Source organism: Grammomys surdaster, unplaced genomic scaffold (assembly GCF_004785775.1).
Source record: "Grammomys surdaster isolate TR1022 unplaced genomic scaffold, NIH_TR_1.0 144, whole genome shotgun sequence".
Lineage (NCBI taxonomy): Eukaryota > Metazoa > Chordata > Mammalia > Rodentia > Muridae > Grammomys > Grammomys surdaster.
Window position 1 is genome coordinate 10,027 of NW_021604602.1, and position 20,078 is coordinate 30,104.

Here is a 20,078-nt window from a genome sequence, read left to right on the forward strand (position 1 = left end):
TAGATATATATGTGTGTGTGTGTGTGTGTGTGTGTGTGTGTGTGTGTGTTTGAACTCAGAGCCTGACATATATTCAGAAAACGCTCTTCTATTGAGTCATACTTGAGCAGGTTTTTAATGTGTATCTATGTGTTTGTGAATGTGTGTTTGTGCATCCATGTGCACAGTCCTCTTATTACGTTTTACAGCACCTCACTAGGTGGCCCTACTGACCTCTCACTCTCAGCTATTTCCTTCTTGGCTCAAAAAGGGGAGTGGATGTGATGACACTAAACACCCTTTGATTTCTCCTCATAGTGAAAGGGCAAAGCCAGGGAACTGGCAAGGAGGGATTGAAACTGGACCAGTCCTCCTTAGAGGCCTGGGGGTGACACAGAGGAGCTCTGTCCCCACTCCCAGGCTCTAGTGGACCATGGCATTCAGTCTCTATACCATGCGGCATTATTGTCCCCACGGCCCAGCAACACACACAAACTTCACATCCAGCAGCTGGGCCTTTCCTCTCCTGCCCAGCCCTTTCACATCCTTACAGCTCAGAGAACCTCCCCTCAGGACTCACATTTCATTCCTGCCTGGCCTGGTTTTCCAGTGTCTGGTTTCATGCTATGTTAGTCACTGCTCGACAGATTGCATAACCATTGATGAGTCACCCCACCCTCCCCTCCCCATAGCTCCTGACAGCCATTAAAATACTCTGTATGTACAAGAATCTCCTTGTTCTGGATATCACGTGACTATGGGTCACATGACTCAGGCCCTACTGTGTCTGGCTCTTTCCTTGTGAGCATATTGGCGGGCTCACACACAGGGCAGCAGGAAATGGCACCTCCCTCATTTGTCTAATGCAGTAATAGTGTGTGGCCCTGAGCAAGTTCTGCTTATCCATGCATCAGTTGGGGGACACTTGGGTCACAAGCCCTTTGCAGATTACGAAGAAGCATGATAGACGTGGCTACATGCCTGCCACGTCTGAGTACCTGCCTACAGTGTGATTGTTGCATCAACCTCTCCAAAGATCTGCACCATTCTCCATTCCTACTGCTGCACAGGAAGGCTTTGAATTCCAGCCCTGCAACCACACATCACCTGGAGGGACAAGTTCCTGTCATATGCCTGCATTGGGAATCAGTTTCTATGATATAGCTGCAGGGGTTGGGGTAGCACGAGGGTGGAAGTGGCAGCCTGGACGTTGATGGTCATTATAACTATTGTCAGCCCTATTACTCCCTATCCCATAGTGCTGTATGGCCGGCATTCTCTGATCATGGGTGAGCAGACTTGAGACCAACGCAGGTAGTTGTGTTAAGATCTCAAGGTGAGTATAGGTCAGGGTTTCATTAGACCCGATAAATCATTGGCAGAAACAAGGAAGAAAGGGCACATTGTGTGTGAGACCCCAACCCTCAACTGCTTCCCATTGTTAAATTTTAAGAAAAGGATGCTCAGCACGTAGAAACCACTGAGTTATGCAGGAAGTTCCTAGACATTGAACCTCAGTGAACGGCAATGTTTGCAGGCTCCTACCTTTCCCCTCCATAGTCTGTCAACTCTATTACACACTGGGCCTCTCCCTTTAGAGGCTTCTTCACCAAGACAATATTAGGTTTCCAAGAGGCATGCAAAACATCAGCTTCTAAGGAATGAGGAAAGGTAAACCCTGATATCTAGGTTCTAGACTCCCTTGAGAGATGGACTCAGATTTTGGCCGCACGTTTCAGACCCACAGCACAAGCAGATGAGACATATTCAGTCCCAGACTCCTTAGAGAGCTGGACTGAAGTCAGAGTGGATGGAGGGAGACAGTCAAGCCATGTCACTACTCATGGAGTGCATGTGGTGACCATCTCAGGGCCTTGACTGATAGGCACATTGTCAGTGTGGGGACACTTGGCTGCTGTCAATAGGTGGCTCCTTTTTATGCGTGGGTTCTCCGTGCTCACTGGGAAGGAAGTCCTGTGTGTGTGATTCTCTGCTGAGCACAGGTCCACCTGTCACTGTGTGTTCTCAGGAGCCTTGAGGCTCAGGTGTGTCTCAACCTGGATGGACAGAGTTTCCATCTGCCTGCAGCCCCTGGCTGTGTTTCTAGGCTCACAGGATTCTCCACGGTCAGGATGCACTCCACATACACGCATCTGGGCCTCCCCTCCTCCTCTGTCTAGACTTTAACCTGGCTCAGGCCTCGAGCTGAGTCAGCCACTCCTCTCTCCACAGTTGTCCTGATACTCCCTGAAGCTTCCCTCAGGGAAGATCCTCACAACCTCTGTTCCACCCAGTTCTCTGCATCATAGCCACACATGTCACATTCCTAAGACAGGAGCAGTGGTTGACCCCTGCAAAGTTCCCTGTGGCTCTGAGACATGAGAGGATCACACAGGGACAAGGCTCTTTCCCATCTAGTGTCTGTTCTGCCCGTATCCTAAACGGACCTCATGTCAGACTCTGAGAAATGGCTCCAGTATTCTTTATTCTGCATAAAATAAGATAAAATTAGTCATCTGACTAGCACCACTGCCTTCTCCTCTTCTTCTTCCTCCTCTTCCTCCTCTTCCTCCTCCTCCTCCTCCTCCTCCTCCTCCTCACTACCACCACCACCACCATCTGTCCTCACCACAGAGCTCACCTCCTAAACCCAGGTGTCTTTGGGTGTTCTCTGTGAACCATCCAGACTCTTGTTTTACCTTTCAGCTTCCAACCACCACTGTGAAACCTCAGGAGCAGACTCACTGCTGGATGAAGATAGTCCCAGTAGCATCAGGAAACTTGCAATACCATAATGTCTAGCTGTGTGTCATGGGGAAATGACCAAGCTTCTCTGAGCCTCAGTTTCCTCATCCATAAAGGGACTCCTACTAGCATGTAGGTCAGAGGGCCATCACAGGAGTCACAGAATATGAGTGACAGTCTCCATGGTTCTGTTGTCACCGGAGAGTACCCTACATTAAAAACTAAGTGAACACTGCCACATTCAATGCAGTTACAAGTTTATTGATCCTTTGCTCCTACCCTTTCAATCTAGGTGATGAAGCAGGAGGTGACCACCTGTCCTACGAGGTTGGTCAGCTGGGAACTTAGGGAAAGGCTGGTACTCTGCCCTGAGTAGGAGTGATAGCGGGAGAGGAGCTGGTTTGACCAACAGGTCCCAGGCAGCTGCAGGAGTGAGGGCTCCAGCTGTACCAGATGTGTGCAGAGCCAGGCGACTTGCAAGGGGCTGTGGATAGCTATGCCCACAGGAAGGAAAGAGCATGGCAGAACGGGGCACGAAGTATTTCAGATGCTGCAGATAAACCCAGGGCAGCAGCTTCCCTCCATAGTCCAAATGGGTTGGCCTGTAAATTTGTATAGTCCCTTAATGACTGAAAAGCTGAAGGCAGACACAGACAGAGCCTAAGTTAGGAGTGAGCCTCACTGACAGGCCCAGGCTTTTGCGTTGAGGCAGATACAGGGGGAGAGCAGGGACAGGGAATGAGGCACGTTTCAGGTCAGGAACTTGAGTTAGTGCTGCCAAGATGACGGGGAAAACTGACACTGACCAGCCACAGGCTTCTTTGTCTGCATGAGGGAGTCACAGAGTTAGCCAGTGTCACTGTCCAGTCCAGGCATGTCACAGCCAACCAGAGCATGGAAGCCAAAATGTACAGACAGATCTACATACAGGCTCATTTCCTAGCTCCCAGGAAGAGGCCCCCTCCCCATTTGGGAAGTTCTAGTCTCCATTGGGATTTGTAACTTTGGCCATAAAGAGGGCAGTTTGAGTATGTGTGTCAGAGATAACCATCAGGAATGGCCTGTTGAAATACACTGTCACATAGTAGATTTTTCCACACAACGGGATTAGTTTTAATCCAGTGGCAGCAGCTGCTTCTGTGCCTGTCTCAGCCACATCCAGCACAGCCTTATGGACCACCTGTGGGGAGAGAAACACATCACTCAGTGGAGACCAGGGAGGGCAGGAGAGGGGTGGGGAGCAAGCAGTGAGTGCTGGCCTCATCTGCTGCGAAATTTCCTTGTTTCTTTCCTGAGCTGTAATCCTGGATTTCCAAGTCTCTGCTCGGGGTGTGAGATGAGGCACGCCCTGGGTCCACTCAGTGTCTGAATCTGTGCTGCCCTCAAGCCCACTACATCAGGAGGACAGGAGTAGGCAATTCCAGGCATTTTTTTATTACTATGTTTATTATGTTTAGTGCTGCTATTCTATGTGCTAGAGAAGAAGTGTTGGTGGCTGCATTGAAGAGGTTGAGGCTGGACCTGCTTTCTCCCTGCAGTGGATTGTGGGTGGCACCTGCAGTGCAGCACAGGTTGGTACCCATGGTGATCTAACACCAAGCATAGGTCCTGCCTCACCATGGGTTCCTTGGTGAGATTCATTCCAAAGCTTAAAGTAGGAACTAGCTGCATGCTTTCGACAGGAGTATCTTGGCTGTGATAAAGCTCTCCCCAGTGTGAGGGAAACAAACATTCATGTGTTCTCACACATGTGCCAATCCGATATGGCCACATGGCCTTAACCATCCGCACTCAGGATCTAAGCTGAGCCACCCTGTGTTTTATGTCTTACCTGAGAAACACTCAGGTCCTTGGCCCCTGTAATCCCAGACAGGTCAGCCTGTGTGGAGAAGACTTCCCTGATGCCCAGCTCTGGAAGGACATCCTCCAGCCTGTAGTCAGTGGAGATTGAAAACTTGGGCAGGTGGAGCTCACCTATCATCCTGGGAATGAAAGAAAAACAGAGAGTCACTGGACACTCACTGAGAGCCTTCTCCCTAGAGTGAAGACCTCTTTCCACCCATGCCTAGACAACTTGACTTTCCTCTCTCTAACGTACTAATTATCCACGAGTACCTGAGAGTGTGAACAGTGGACAGGCAAACTGACTTGACCCTAGCTGTTCCTTGACTGAGAACGCATTCCTCCTACATCCACAGATGCAGTCCTTCCTTGTCATGCTGACCCTCAGGCATCACCTAATGAGTCCACTATTTCACATAGCATCAGACCCCAGCTGTCCTTATCCTCTGACACCCCCCTCACCTCACCACTCCTCACCTGTAATCAAATATCGATTCACTGTATTAATGTTTCCACACTTTCCCTTCCTCGATGACAACAAAGCCCAGAAGGATAAGAATTTTTGGACTTTAATCTCTCATATACTCTGAGGGTCTCAGTTAGAGCATGGCGCAGAGTAGGTCTTCAAGTCACCATTCCAGGAATGTTGAATGAAGGATTGATAAGGGGATGAGAGGGTTCTACAGGGCCCAGCTGATTCCCAGAGCTCATCTCCTGTCATCACAATTCCCTCCTCCTTACAAAACCTGACCCACCCAAGACTCCATGGAATTTACAGCCTGTTAGAGAAGGAGGAAACCTCAGCTTCCTGTTCCTGTCGGTCTCAAATTGTGAAGAATAAAAACCACAGAAAACTCCTGCCTCAAACACCTGAGCCAGCAGAGGGGAATTCAACTCAACTCCACCTGTTCCCTGGTTAAACGTTAACCATTACACTGGGTCTAAGTGAGACTCGGAGGTACAGGGACACTGGCTATTAGGACCACAGCATTACAGGGATCATGACAGTTCTGGGTCCTCTGGACATGCACCTGGGCTTCAGAGAGTTCTTCCACTTCCTCAGGGTCTCTGGTTGCAAGCTGGCTTCCACCTGCTGCATCCTTCCCTGGTCAGGGAGGATGAAGAGGGCGCTGGCCTTTCCTGTGTACTTCAGCTCCACCACAGTGCAGGACAGCTCCTCATCCCGGAAGTAGGGTGTGGTCAGTTCCTCAATGCTCATCATGGGCACCTTCACAGACTTCTTGTCATCCAAGTAGAACTCAGACTCAAATGTGTCATGAGGGTCAAAGGGCATCTGCCATTTGCCTAAAGAAGGAACAAATCATCAGATCGTCACCGTAGCACAGAGCTACCACCTCCGCCCCATATTGTCAAAACTACTGAATTATGAAGGCTGTCAATCCACCTATAAGAGCACAGTGCCCTTTAGTGGTTTTTGAAATTTGCATTGGAAAAATCTTGGGAGATGCAGAATAATGATGAGAATTGATCCACAGGCTTGGTTTGGAAAGGAAAACCTCTAACCCTCAGCCTGGTGAATTGAGCTCCTGAGAACCAGGTGTGTGAGCAAGAGATGAGAGTGCAAATGGTGACACTGGACCCTGGAGGGAGTTTGGGATGCTGTTGTCCCTAGTGGGGAGCATGTCTAGAAGGCATTGGAAAACAGGAAGAGCCTGAGTCCTCCCTCACTGAGATCTCTTGATGGTGCTCCTGGGTGTGAACCACCTTAATAGAAGGCAGGACTGAGAACCCAGAGATGGCTTACAGTGACGCTCCTAGGTCCCGCAACTAAGACTTGGATTACCAGGAATCCACTGACGTTCTGCTTTATAAGGCATGAGTAACATGTATGTCCCAGGAATTATAACCATACCTATGTAATTTTAGACAGAAAAGGCCTGTGTATAATAAAAATTAGGCACCTATATCTCCAAGGCTTCAAACACCTCCTTTAGCATGGTCAGCATAAAGGACACAAGTTACCCTGCCAACATCGCCTCCCTCCACTCCCCAGGCAGTGACTACTCTCACCTTTAAAGTAGATGTAGTTCACCAGCACCATAGATGTCTGCTTCTCCAGGTCTGAGATCAGTTCCTTGATCTTCCCCTGGGTTTCCTTCTTCACATAGTCATTGATGAGCTTTTTGGCCTCACGAAGCTTCTGGAAGTCTGCTGTGAAGGCCTCAGCCTGGTACAGAGCCCTTGCCTTCTCCTGGAATTCTGCCAGAATCTTTAGGCGCTTTTCAATAAACATGGCGCTGCCTATGCTGATCTGTACCTGGTCCCCAGGCTGGTTGAGCAAGTATAAGAGGTGCCTAAAGCCCTGGTGGATGTCTGCCTCATGGGTCTCTGAGACATTGAACTTGAGACCTTCTAAAATCTCCTTCAGGGTGTTGCTCTTTGCTCCCAGGGACAGGACGGCCAAGGCAGCTGAGATGCTAAGTGGGGAGAAGACAGTATTTTTATTTGGATTCTTCAAAACCAGCTCCTTGTAGAGGCTGAAGGCAAAGTCAGTGTTGCTGGAAGACAGTGTTAAACTGTCCACTTGTATCATATTGTCTTGGACTTCCTGGACTGCAGTGTCCTTTCCCAATGTGCCATCTGGGCAGCCGAGGAGAGTAGGGGAGATTCCAGCCATTACTTCGTTCTCCTGTGTGAACAACAGAAGATCCTGTAAATCTATGAGCGCTGCTGTTGCTCTGACCACTTCCTAGCTCTCCCATCTGGCCTGCATTGTATTCCTTCTGTGCTCCACCATGGAGATGCCCTGGGTTCTCTAATGGCAGTAGCATGTGCCCTGTTTCCTTTACCAATGGAGGAACTGCTGTTGCTGTAAACCTTTTCCTAATAGAGAATGGTTATCCAGAGAAATGAAAAGACTGAAAGGAAGAAAAGAATGACCTGTTGGGCACAACCCTGTGTTATCTTAATGTCTCTGCTTCTTTTCTTAGATTGTCATAAGGACTCACTAAAAGGCAGGAACCATCTTCCTTTGCAATCATGACCCAACCCTCATCACCAACGTTTAGCAAGGACTCAATGAATCTTGGGTCAGTTAGGGAGATCAGGACCCACCTCAACCTCCAGGTGACCTGTCTAAGGAATCTCAAGGCACTGATCTGAATCCAGAGCATGTTTCTGGGAGTGAGGAATTCAACTGAGAGGAAGAGCTGTAGATATCTGGCTCAGTGCCAGAGCCTTGAATCACTGAGAACAGGTACTAATTAGAAGGACCAATAGGGGAAGGATCTTTCACTCCTGCCAAGGCACCTTATGGTTGTTTCTACCTTGGGTCTGAAAGGCTTTCTGAGTAGAGTCTGAATCTCCATGTCTGGACCAGATCTTATTCTGGCAGTGTGCATGTCTGTGTGGTAGCAAGCTGATGGGTAGATCTCTCTGGGCAAGCCGTTGAGAGGCCCAGATTACATAACTCCTAATAGTATCGGTCTTATCATCAAACATGGGAGTGGACATAAAAAATGTCCAAAGGGCCATCTCCTCCATACACACATGGGGTGGGGACCACAGACACCCTAAAACACTACACCTGATGGCTGGGATCTTTGTAAACACAGCTGTTCCCCTTCAGCCTCTGTCCACAGTGTAGGTGAGAACAGAGGAAATGAAGATGCCTTAGGAGTGGGAGGAGGAGGGAGAGGAGAGAGGAGAGAGGACAATGGGAAGGAGAGGATGGACTGTGGAAGTGAAAGAGAGGGGGCAGTAGGATGGGAGGGAGAGGGGACAGGATGAGGGAGCCAAGGGGAAGATGGAGAGGAGACTGGGAGAGTGTAGCCAAATGGCCAGCAGGGTAGGGAGGTGTTGCAGCCTTGCCTCATGTCCCCAGGGCAGTGACATGTCTGCAGAGGAGCCAGGAGCTTCAGCCACCTTCACTGTCTGTCACTCTGAGGCTACATTTCTTTGAAAAAGCATGGACTAATATTTTATTTCAAGATTATTCCCACAGGAAACATCTGTTTGTGGAGCAGTAAAAATGACTCAGTAGCTGAGATGTCTTATCTTCCTGTCTAGGAGAGAGTGTGGCCCTTCTTCCCTGTCCATGGGATTTACAAGGGATATGGGCTCCCTGGACCTAAGGCCTCTGCAGTCTGTTGTGAGCGAGGCAATGGTGCTCATTCTGCAGAGGGACTCTGTAACAGTCCTGTCCCCTTCTTGCTCCTAATGTAGCACTGGAATTAGCTAATGTCCCCAGAATTCAAATCAGTGCCCCAGAAACAACTCCTCACCCTAAACTAAACTCCAAACTAAAGCTCCAGATTATGGACAATACCACACAGTCCTGTGAAGGCTCCTTCTGTCCCCAGAGAGAAGGTATCAGGGCATTACCTGCAGAGCTGCGCCAGCTTCCAGTGTCTTCCTGATGTCCTTCCTGATGTTCAGTGTTGCTGCCTTCCTAGTCTGCTGTTCTCCCCACTGCATGCTAATGACTATTCATCTCCAACAAGCACTCCTCCTTATTAGGAAATGCTGGCTCAGACAAGCTGTTCTCTGTGCTCAGACGGGAAATGGACAGCCTAGATGATTTCTGGAAACTAGGCCTTCCAGGTTTCAGCTTGCAGAACCACTCCCTGTTGGGAAAACCCCTTTTTTCTAAATAACAAGACCACTGGGTGATCAGGTGTGGCTTCTGTTTCTCTAATTGTTCAAGGAGTGTGGAACAGAGATGTGTAGACAAGGAAAAAGACAGGGCTCAAGCCCTGACCACATGTCACCAGGAGGTATGAAGCTAGCCTTTGTCCTGGGCTTTCTAAGTCACTTCAAAGAGAATACAGCTCTTTGTCCATGATCATGGGTTTCTATAGAGAAGCTCACACATTAATAAACACATTCCCCAAAGTTGACAGTCCTTTGCCTGCATCTATGGAACTGTCCTGTCCCATAGAAATTGGTACGTTCTAAACAGATGCCTGCTCTCCACGGTGTGGGAGATTGTGTAGAGAGATTGGAGCACTGCAAGTCCATACAGTGGCCTATTACCTCATCTTATGCTAACTTCTGCCTCTATGGAACACACATGATACACATTGCCTGCCTGTGTATCAGAACTGACACCTGTGACAATAGAATCTATTAAGTTAGTAAGCAACTAGCCGCAACCCAAGAGCTAAGCACGGCAGCAGATGACATCTCAAGCCTAGAGAAAAGCTTCCCCCAGGTTGATGCAGCTGCCTCTCTCAGGTATCCACCTATCTCTTTTAAACTTGCCCAGATTTGTGGCTTGCTTTCTTTTGTAAAGCTATAGTTTCTGTGAAACTGCTTTCAGGTTGGAACATAGTGTTTGGGTAACAGGAATCTGTGTTCTCTGATCGTTGCCACCGATAGTGGCTCCAGAATGAAGTACATCTTATTCCCTGTGGGATTCCCCGAGAGCCGTGGATTTTGTGTCAATCGTAGGGTGAGAGACTCAGCAGTCAGGTGCTAGGTCCAAAGTTGCTGTCTTCAAAATGGAAGTGCTGGTCCTAACAAGAAAGATTTTGCTGCTGACCCAGAGTCAACCTGGCTGGTGGGCATAGTAACATAATAGCTGAAGACGATCCAGCCTTTCTGCTGGTGTGAACAGTGGCTTTTGCTATCAAACTGTTAGATTTCTTTAAAATTGTAGGTGTATATATAGGCAAGTCCTGGTTTGAATGACAGTGGCCATAGGCCCATAGGGAGTGGCATCATTAGGAGGCGTGGCTTTCTGGGAAGAAGTGTGGTCTTGATGGGGGAAGTGTGCCACTGGGGCACAGGCTTTGAGGTTTATGCTGAAGCTAGGCCTAATGTGGCTTTCACTTCTGCTGCTTATGGAGGCTTATGTAGAATTCTCAATTCCTACTCTAGCACCATGTCTGGCTGAACTCAGCCATGTTTCCTGCTGTGATGATAATGGGTTAAGCCTATGAACTCTAAGCCAGCACCAACTAAGTATTTTACTTTATAAGAGTTTCCATGGTCATGGTGTTTCTTCATAGCAATAGAACACTGAATCAGACAAGATGCACGAACTGGAGAGAGTTCCTCTCTTCCTGAGGTTTCCTCCTCTCCCCTCCCGCCCAGTCTCACAGTGCAGGGGGCTCAAAATTTCACATATGTAAGTCAAGCCAGTTTTCCACCACTAGGCTGGCTCCCCAACTCTCTTGTCCCTTCTCCTTAAACATGTAATGTTTGTGATACTGTATGTTTGTGCTCATTCAGATATTGAGATCAGAGGTTAATTTCAGCTCTCTTTTCACCATCTACTTTGGTTTTAGGGATGGGGTTTCTTAATAGTCCTGGAAAGTGTGGCTGTATCCCTCAGTGGGTTATCCCAGATGTGCTGTCACAGGGACCAGAGGCTAATGGACACACCCTCCATATATTGTCTCTGCTTGGTCTGAAGCAACACCAATAGAAGACAGACAGAGGCAGCCATCTGGATGGCATCTGGGTATCCTCTCAGAAGCTTCTGGAATCAGCATATGATGATTTTAGGGACAGACAGCACAGTGAGCATTTTCAGACTAGGCAGTTTATAGCGGTTGCCCCTTAGGAATCCACATTTCTTTGTAGGATTACCCTTACATAATTTGTCCTGGACCTAGTTTGGAGCACTGGTAATCTGAGCACACTGCTGTCAACAGGCTGATGATTTTGTACATGTCACAAGTCTTAGACTGGGCATGAAGGGTCTGTGGTATGCATCTACTACAATCTGCTTGGCAAGTTACAACTGGCAAGCCTTCCTAGGTGTGAGGATGATTGTCTGAGTGAGTATGTTGCAGCCATTTGCAGGGAGAATGGGAAGCATGGAGGACCTAATGAACTGCACAGTGTCTAGCAGTGTTCTCTCCAGGGAGGTCAATCTCAATCCCCGGTGGCATCTGCTTTTGCACACTCCTGGCTATGCCAAGCACATATGACCTGGAGGGACAAGTGCTCTTCATTGCTTGCATTCTGGATTAGGTTTCTGATGTGGCTGTAGGGGTGGGAGGAAGGGTGAGGGTGAAAGAGGCAGTCAGACCCTTAATGGTTAAAATTATTATTGTCTCCATTGTACCTACTTATCTCATAGTGTTCCATGGGAAATTTTCTCTGGTCATTGATGTGTAGACGTGAGACCTTGGCAATTAATTGTGTCAGATACTTTGGCCAAAATCACGAGATGTTTTTGTGTCAGACTATGATTAGATGAGGTGGGCTGTGTGACAAAAGCAAGGAAGGAAAGACAAGAGATCTGGTGTTTTGAAACCTCCATGCTATGCTACCTCACAGACCCTTCCTGTTAGAAGCCTTAATAGGACAAGCTGATAACCAGTAGGTGATCTTTCTGAGTTGGTCTGCTTCGGGTTAATCTGCAACAGACTTGTTCTTCTAGACAAGGCCTAATTGAATTCATTTTAGGAGAGATTCCTGCTATTAATATGCTTTTCCTGTTATTATTAAACATATTTAACAATCACTAGGTGTTAGCCCACCCCTTTGGAGCAGATCTCTGCAGGTCTACAAAGATGGACTGCCCTGTATGGTGCTATACAGACAAATCGATGATTTCTAAAGTCTGAATGAAGAACTTATAAAAGTTCTAAAATTATATCAGAGATTATTAAGCTCTTTTATACTGGGACTGCTATGAGGTCCTTTTCTGATAGTTAAAACTGCAACGAGAACTCTGGCAGTCTGCTAAATGTCACCAGTTAATTGCTCTTAGCAGGCAGACTTTCTCCTATTCAGAGGACATTCCAAGAGGTTGTAAAATAGTTAACCGAAGATCAAAAAACGGGAACTAATGATTTCTTATAGGTGCTAGGACAGAAGAAAAAATATTGACTGGGTTTATCTATACAAAATGTCACTAATTACTTAGTTATGGTTTTTAACATTCACTGAACCTGTGGAGCTGTGACAAGTGATGGATGTTTAGCCAGATAATTACTCCTAATGGATATGCATGTAAACATTCTCTGTTGTAAACTTCTTTTTTTTTTATTTCTCAGTAAGCTGTTCTTTCTTTTTTTTGGATATTTTATTTACATTCCAGATATTATCCCCTTACCCCATCCCCCAACCCCCTCCAGGAACCCCCATCCCATCCCCACCTCTCCTGTTTCTATGAGGATGTGCCCCACCTACCCTCCAACTACCACCTCCCCACCCTCGAATTCCCCCACACTCGGTGTCCAGCCTTTATGGGACCATGGATCTCCTCTCCCACCTATGCCTGACAAGCCCATCCTCCCATACATATAGAGCTGGAGCCAAGGGTCCCTTCCTATATGCTCCCAGGCTGGTGGTTTAGACCCTGGGAGCTCTGGTTGGTTGTTATTGTTGCTCTCCTCATGGGGCCACAAACCCTTTGAGCTCCTTCAGTCTTCTCTCTAACTCCTCCATTGGGAACACCTTGATCAGTTCAATGGTTAGCTGTGAGCATCCGCCTCTGAATATGTCAGACTCTGACAGACCTCTAAGAAGACAGCTATATCAGGCTCCTGTCAGCATGCACTTCCTGACATCCACATCAGCGTCTACCTTTAGTTACTGCACATGGGATGTATACCCAGGTGGAATGGTCTCCAGACAGCCCCTCCATCAGTTTCTGTCCCACACTTTGTCTCCATTTTTGCTCCCTTGAGTATTTTGTTACTCCTTCTAAGAAGGCCGGAAGCACCCAGACTTGGTCTTCCTTCTTCATGAGCTTCATGTGGTCTGTGAGTTGGATCTTGGGAATTTCAAGTTTCTAGGCTAATATCCAGTTATCAGTGAGTGAATACCATGTGTGTTCTTCTGTGATTGGGTTACCTCACTCAGGTAACAGCTGAACTATATTTTCTAGTTCCATCCATTTACCTAAGAATTTCTTGAATTCATTGTTTCGAATAGCTGAGTAATACTCCATTGTGTAAATGTACCACATTTTCTGTTTCCATTCCTCTGTTGAAGGACATCTGGGTTCTTTCCAACTTCTGGCTATTATGAATAAGGCTACTAAGAACATAGTGGAGCATATGTCCTTGTTATATGTTGGAGCATCTTCTGGGTGTATGCCCAGGAGTTATATAGCTGGATCCTCAGGTAATGCTATGTCCAATATTCTGAGGAACCAACAGACTGATTTCCAAAGTGGTTGCACCATGTTGCAGTCCCGCCAACAATGGAGGATTTCTTCACATCCTCACCAGCATCTACTATCACCTGAGTTTTTGATCTTAGCCATTCTGACTGGTGTGAGATGGAATCTCAGGGTTGTTTTGATTTGCATTTCCCTGATGACTAAGGATACTGAACATTTCTTTAGGTGCTTCTTGGCCATTTGAGTTTTTTCAGTTGAGAAGTCTTTGTTTAGCTCTATATCCCATTTTTAATAGGGTTATTTGGTTGTCTAATTTCTTGAGTCCTTTGTATATATTGAATACTAGTTCTCTATCAGATGTGGGATTGATAAAAATCCTTTCCCAATCTGTTGGTTGCTGTTTTTTCCTATTGACAGTGTCCTTTGCCTTACAGAAACTTTGCAATTTTATGAGGTCCCATTTGTCAATTCTTGCTCTTAGAGCATAAGCCATTGATGTTCTGTTCAGGACCTTTTCCCCTGTGCCCAAGTATTCGAGGCTCTTCCCCACCTTCTCTTCTATTAGTTTCAGTGTATCTGGTTTTATGTGAAGGTCCTTTATCCACTTGGACTTGAGCTTTGTACAAGGAGATAAGAATGGATCAATTTGCATTCTTCTACATGCTGACCTCCAGTTGAACCAGCACGTCCTTTTTCCACTGGACGGTTTTAGCTCCTTTGTCAAAGATCAAGTGACCATAGGTGTGTGGGTTCATTTCTGGATCTTCAATTCTAGTCCATTGATCTTCCTGCCTGTCTCTGTACCAATACTATACAGTTTTTATTACTATTGCTCTGTAGTACAGTTTGAGGTCAGGGATGGTGATTCTCCAAGAAGTTGAGAATAATTGTTGAGAATAGTTCTCACTATCCTGGGTTTTTTGTTATTCCAAATGAATTTGCAAACTGCTCTTTCTGTCTCTATGAAGAATGGATTTCAAAATTTGATGGTTATTGTATTGAATCCGTAGATTGCTTTGGGCAAGATAACCATTTTATTGTGTGAGGTGTAATGTGTGCTTTGAGTTTTAGTAAAGTTTCTTTTATGTATGTGGGTGCCCTTGCATTTGGAGCATAGATGTTCAGAATTGAGAGTTCATCTTGGTAGATTTTTCCTTTGATGAGTATGAAATGTCCTTCCTTATCTTTTTTGATTACCTTTGGTTGAAAGTTGATTTTATTTGATATTAGAATGGCTACTACAGCTTGTTTCTTGGGACCATTTGCTTGGAAAATTGTTTTCCATCCTTTTATTCTGAAGTTCTGTCTGTCTTTGTCACTGAGGTGTGTTTCCTGTATGCAGCAAAATTCTGGGTCCTATTTATGTATCCAGTCTGATAGTCTACATCTTTTTACTGAAGAATTGAGTCCATTGATGTTAAGAGATATTAAGGAAAAATGATTGTGGCTTCCTGTTATTTTTGTTATTAGAGGTGGAATTATGTTTGTGTAGCTATCTTCTTTTGGGGTTGTTGGAAGATTACTTCCTTGCTTTTTCTAGGTTGTAGTTTCCCTCCTTGTGTTGGAGTTTTCCATCAATTATCCTTTGAAGTGCTGGATTTGTGGGAAGATATTGTGTAAATTTAGTTTTGTTATGGAATATCCTGGTTTCTCCATCTATAGTGATTGAGAGTTCCACTGGGTATAGTAGACTGGGCTGGCATTTGTGTTCTCTTAGGGTTTGTATGGTATCAGTCCAAGATCTTCTGGTTTTTATAATCTCTGGTGAGAAGTCTGGTGTAATTCTGATAGGTCTGCCTTTATATGTTACTTGACATTTTTTCCTTACTGCTTTTAGTATTTTATCTTTGTTTTGTGCATTTGATGTTTTGATTATTATCTGGTGGAAGGAATTTCTAGTCTATTTGGAGTTCTGTAGACTTCTTGTATGTTCATGGGCATCTCTTTCTTTAGGTTAGGAAGGTTTTCCTCTATAATTTTGTTGAAGATATTTACTGGCCCTTTAAAATGAGAATCTTCACTTTCATTTATACCTATTATCCTTAGGTTTGGTCTTCTCATTGTGTCCTGGATTTCCTGGATGTTTTGTGTTAGGAGCTTTTTGCATTTTGCATTTTCTTTGACAGTTATGTCAATATTTTCCATGGTATCTTCTGCACATGAGACTCTCTTCTATCTTTTGTATTCTGTTGGTGTTGCTTGTGTCTATGACTCCTGACCTCTTTCCTAGGTTTTCTATCTCCAGGGTAGTCTCCCTTTGAGATTTCTTTATTGTTTCTACTTCCATTTTTAGATCTTGGATGGTTTTGTTTAATTCCTTCACCTGTTTGGGTGTGTTTTCTTGCAATTCTTTAAGGGATTTTTGTGTTTCCTCTTTAAGGGCTTCTACCTGTTTGCCTGTGTTCTCCTGTATTTCTTTAAGGGATTTATTTATGTCCTGCTTAAAGTCCTCTATCATCATCATGAGAAGTGATTTTAATTCTGAATCCTGCTTTTCCAGTGTGATGGTGTGTCCAGGGCTTGCTATGATGGGAGAACTGGGTTCTGATGATGCCAAGTAACTTTCATTTCTGCTGTTTATGTTCTTGCACTTGCCTTTCACCATCTGGTTAACTCTAGTGCTACCTGCACTCACTGTCTCTGATTGGAGCCTGTCTTTCCAGTTATCTTTCTTGTGTCAGAACTCCTCAGAGTCCAAATGTCTCTGTGATCCTGTGAGCCTGAGCTCCTGGGTGGAAGAACTCCTAGGACTCAGGCAGCCTCTGGGATTCTGAAATCCTGTTGCTCTGAGTGCAGTGGTTCCTCAAGGATGGCTCAGGATATGGTGTCTTCACAGGAGCAGACCAGCTCAGTCCCCAGCCAAAAGGACCAATCGAGGGGCGGAAGAGAAGTGGTATTCCGGAGGGGCGGGGTTTGGGTGGCTGATGGATCCTGAGTGCCCCAGGGCTCTCAGTTATATAGCTCTGAGGATTTGGGTAGTGCTGCTCTGAGTGCAGTGGTTCCTCTCTGATGGCTCAGGATATGGTATCTTCACAGGAGCAGACCAGCTAGGTGTCTTTCCCAGCCACAAGGATCAACGGAGGGGTGTTGTAAACTTCTATTTCAATTTCTGATTTGATTTTTTTGTGTGAACTTGTAATGAACTTCTTAACATGTGATCATGTATTCTGATAGATGTGTAAGTTCTGAGGACAAAGAGATAAGAAAAGAGAGAAATTTTTCCCTTTCTCAGCTTAGAGTAGAATTTTTCCCTTGACCTGCTTAGGATCTTTCCACTTTCCTCCTTTTTTCTTAGATAGCCTTAATAGGAAACTTTTTACAACTTAGTAATAAACACTATAATCACTTTTCAAAGTATTCCATTTTCTTCCTGCAACTTCTGACTAGCAGCCTGATAGTTAGAGCTGAGCAGTTCCTTCTGAGATAGAACAAAAGCCATATTACTTAATCCTCCACTGTTAGGCTACAGGTGTTTATCATCTAAGCCAGCAGCTCTTTACTCTCAGAAAAAGCAAGAAGGTTTTTAGCATTTTTTTAGAGGTTATTATCAGCATTTCAGTATAGTTAGAGAGCTAGAAAAAACAGAGGCCCTCAGACTTTAAAGCCACACCAGAGTCCTACACTGTGTTCCTACCACTACCCTCTCCAGGGCCTGGAGGCTCCTGGCAGATAACTACTTCCACCCAATGCCAAATATGATACATAAACAGTGCATGAGGCAGGGGAGTGCCTCCCTGTGAACATACCTTCTCCCTGGGAAAGCTTGACCAACACAGCACAGCATTCCAGAAGCATGCAGGGAAAACAAACAGAGACACAGCAAGAGCAGAGGTGAGGCAGGTCCACATGAGCCGGGAATTCAAGGAAATGAGCAACTGAGCTGTGAAAATGGACACAGAACCTGGGCTCTCAGTGGCTGACAGCAAGAGCCAAGGTTCTGAGGCAGGATACACTTGGTAAGTTAGAGCAACAGGAAGGAAGTTTCCAGAAGATTGACAAGAAGCAGATCATGCAAGGCAGAGCATAGGATTCCCCCTGCACATGTTAGGGCCAAAAGATGTCTCAGTGAGCGTGGAGGAATCAGATGGATCTTTGCAAAGGACTCTAAAGGCTCAGTGAGTGGAGCAAAGACAGGTTCAGGTTCCCATGCAGCCTTGCTGGAGATGATTCTGTGGGAAGGTTAAAGATGTCACTAGGTCTATGGATGGGCCATGTCCTCTATATCAAAGCTGAAAGGAGAAGGAGCCAGAAGCTCCAGGATCTGATAAGCTTTGGAGGAGGTTTGACTTTTGCCAGGAGAATCTGGTGAATGTGGCATGCTGCACAGTGGGGGTGCCACGGATGGAGGCCAAAGAAAGCCTGAACACACAGAGGTCTCAGACCAATTGCAGCAACAGTAGAAGAATTAGTCAAAGTCAGTGAGAATGTGATAGTCAAAATATGGCAGTTCCTGCCTGTTGAGAAAGTTTGTGAAGCCTATATTGCAGTCAAGACATATCGTAGTCAGGAAGAAGGTGGTGAGTGTTAATGGCAGTACTAATTCTGAGGTGGGAAAGAGGCTTAAGGAGACAACCATGTGGAATAGAAGAGTCCAGAGTGGAGTGAGAAGAGCCCAGGACTGAGCAAGTGAGCGAGAAAGAGCAAGCAGAAGAAAGACAACCATGAAAGGGTGTCAGTAGAGAACTTCAGAGAAGGAAGGGGACAGGCTTGGGAAAGAGTCTGGAATGATCCTACCTGAGGTAAGATCCCAATAGTGTAGGAGCCGAGACACCGTGTGTGTGTGTGTGTGCGTGTGTGTGTGTGTGTGTGTGTGTGTGGAGGGGGGCAGCTCTAAGTGCTTCAGGCAGAGTCTCAATCTGAGTTTGTTCCAAAGAGAAAGACTTGTCATTAAGATGCACAGCACCACAGGGAACAAGCATCCCTTTACACAGCATGGGGTACCCAGGAGGGCAACAGAGGAGCTGCCTGATGTACCTGCTGCTGGACGTTAGTCAACAGGAGCCAGGAGTCCAGAAACCCAGAGAGACAGCAGACTCTAGTGACACAATGAGGGAGACAGAGAGTGATGAGTCAGCCACAAAATGTCACTTAAAATAGTAGGGGCGGAGAGATGAGTGGACAGAGGAGGGGATGCCTCAGTGATGGTTTCTATTGCTGTCATGAAACGCCATGACCAGTACGCAAGTTGGGAAGGAAGAGATTTCCGTCATTACACAATGTCTATCATTGAAGGGAATCAGGGCAGGAACCCAAGCAGGGCAGAAACCAGTAGGCAGGAGATGATGCAGCAGCCATAAAGGTGTGCTGCTTACTGTCTTGCTTCACATGGCTTGCTCAGCCTGCTTACTTATAAAGCCCCAGGACCACCAGCCAGAGACTACAGCAAACACCATGGGCTGAGCCCTCTAGTTTAATATAATTAAGAATATAACCTACAGTCTTGCCTACAACCAGATCTTACGAAGGCATTTGTCAGTTAAGAGTCCTTCCTCTAAACTTGGCCATAGTTCGTGTTGAGTTGACATAAATCTAGACGGCAGAATGATGGAGAAAAGCAGCTGGAAAGGCCAAGTGTAAAATTTGGAGTTGAATACGGTAGGCAGCAGCAGGCAGCCGAACCACGTGATCTGCCCTGAGACGTGTAAAAACAAGGCACTTCCGTTCAGTTAGAGCCAAACATCAGCCAGGAAACAGAGAGCTCAACAGTGAGGTCATCAAACTAGACGTCATGGGTAAAAAAGAAAGTCTTATTGGGGATGAAGTCGCTAAGTTTCTCTCTCTCTCTCTTTCTCTCTCTCTTTCTCTCTCTCTCTCTCTCTCTCTCGTGTGTGTGTGTGTGTGTGTGTGTGTGTGTGTGTATTTTTATGTGTATCACTGGGCAGGAGAAGAAGCAAAATGTCAGAGGAACAAAACAGATATTCTGTGACAGCAGGTAGGGAGGTGTGAGCTGATCCAGGCTATCTGGATTGAAGCAGATGTAGGTGCCCCTGCCTGAAGTAGCAGATGTTGTAGGAATGTCAGGGTGCCTCATGGACAACGGGTATGGCCATAGGTGATCTACTTTTTGTATGAAGAGAGACACCTTAAGTCTTTGTTTCCCCAGCCTGCACTTCCATTTGGGGGACAGTGACCTTGAACCTAACAAGCGTTTACTGAGTCTCTCACACCACCGTTGACACAAACCCACAACCCTCATCTTAAAGAGAATAAGGTCCTTCACTCTGGAGCCATTTTGTGTGACAATGATCAGAGAACACAGATTTCTGTTACCCAAATTTCATGTTCCAACGTGGAAGCAATTTCACAAAAACATAACTTTACAAAAGAAAGACTGTGACTGATGAAGGCCGGTGTAAAAGGCATGGGTGGATACCTGACAGAGGCAGCTGTGTCAAGACAGGAGAAGCTTCTCTCTAGGCTCAAGATGCCATCTGCTGCCTTTCTTAGCATGTGGGGTACAGCTAGT

The 20,078-nt window shown here is 46.1% G+C and overlaps 1 protein-coding gene across 1 annotated transcript; it reads right to left on the bottom strand.

The window, feature by feature from the left end:
• Positions 1-2,964: 2,964 nt before the first annotated feature.
• On the bottom strand, positions 2,965-8,995 carry LOC114618704 (serine protease inhibitor A3N-like). Its single transcript, XM_028764483.1, has 5 exons — positions 8,911-8,995; positions 6,598-7,216; positions 5,598-5,871; positions 4,556-4,706; positions 2,965-3,904 (listed from the first exon to the last, which is right to left on the bottom strand). Exons 2-5 carry the CDS (start codon positions 7,202-7,204, stop codon positions 3,704-3,706), a joined length of 1,233 nt encoding a protein of 410 aa, XP_028620316.1. The 5' UTR covers positions 7,205-7,216; positions 8,911-8,995; the 3' UTR covers positions 2,965-3,703.
• Between the last annotated feature and the right edge of the window lie 11,083 nt (positions 8,996-20,078).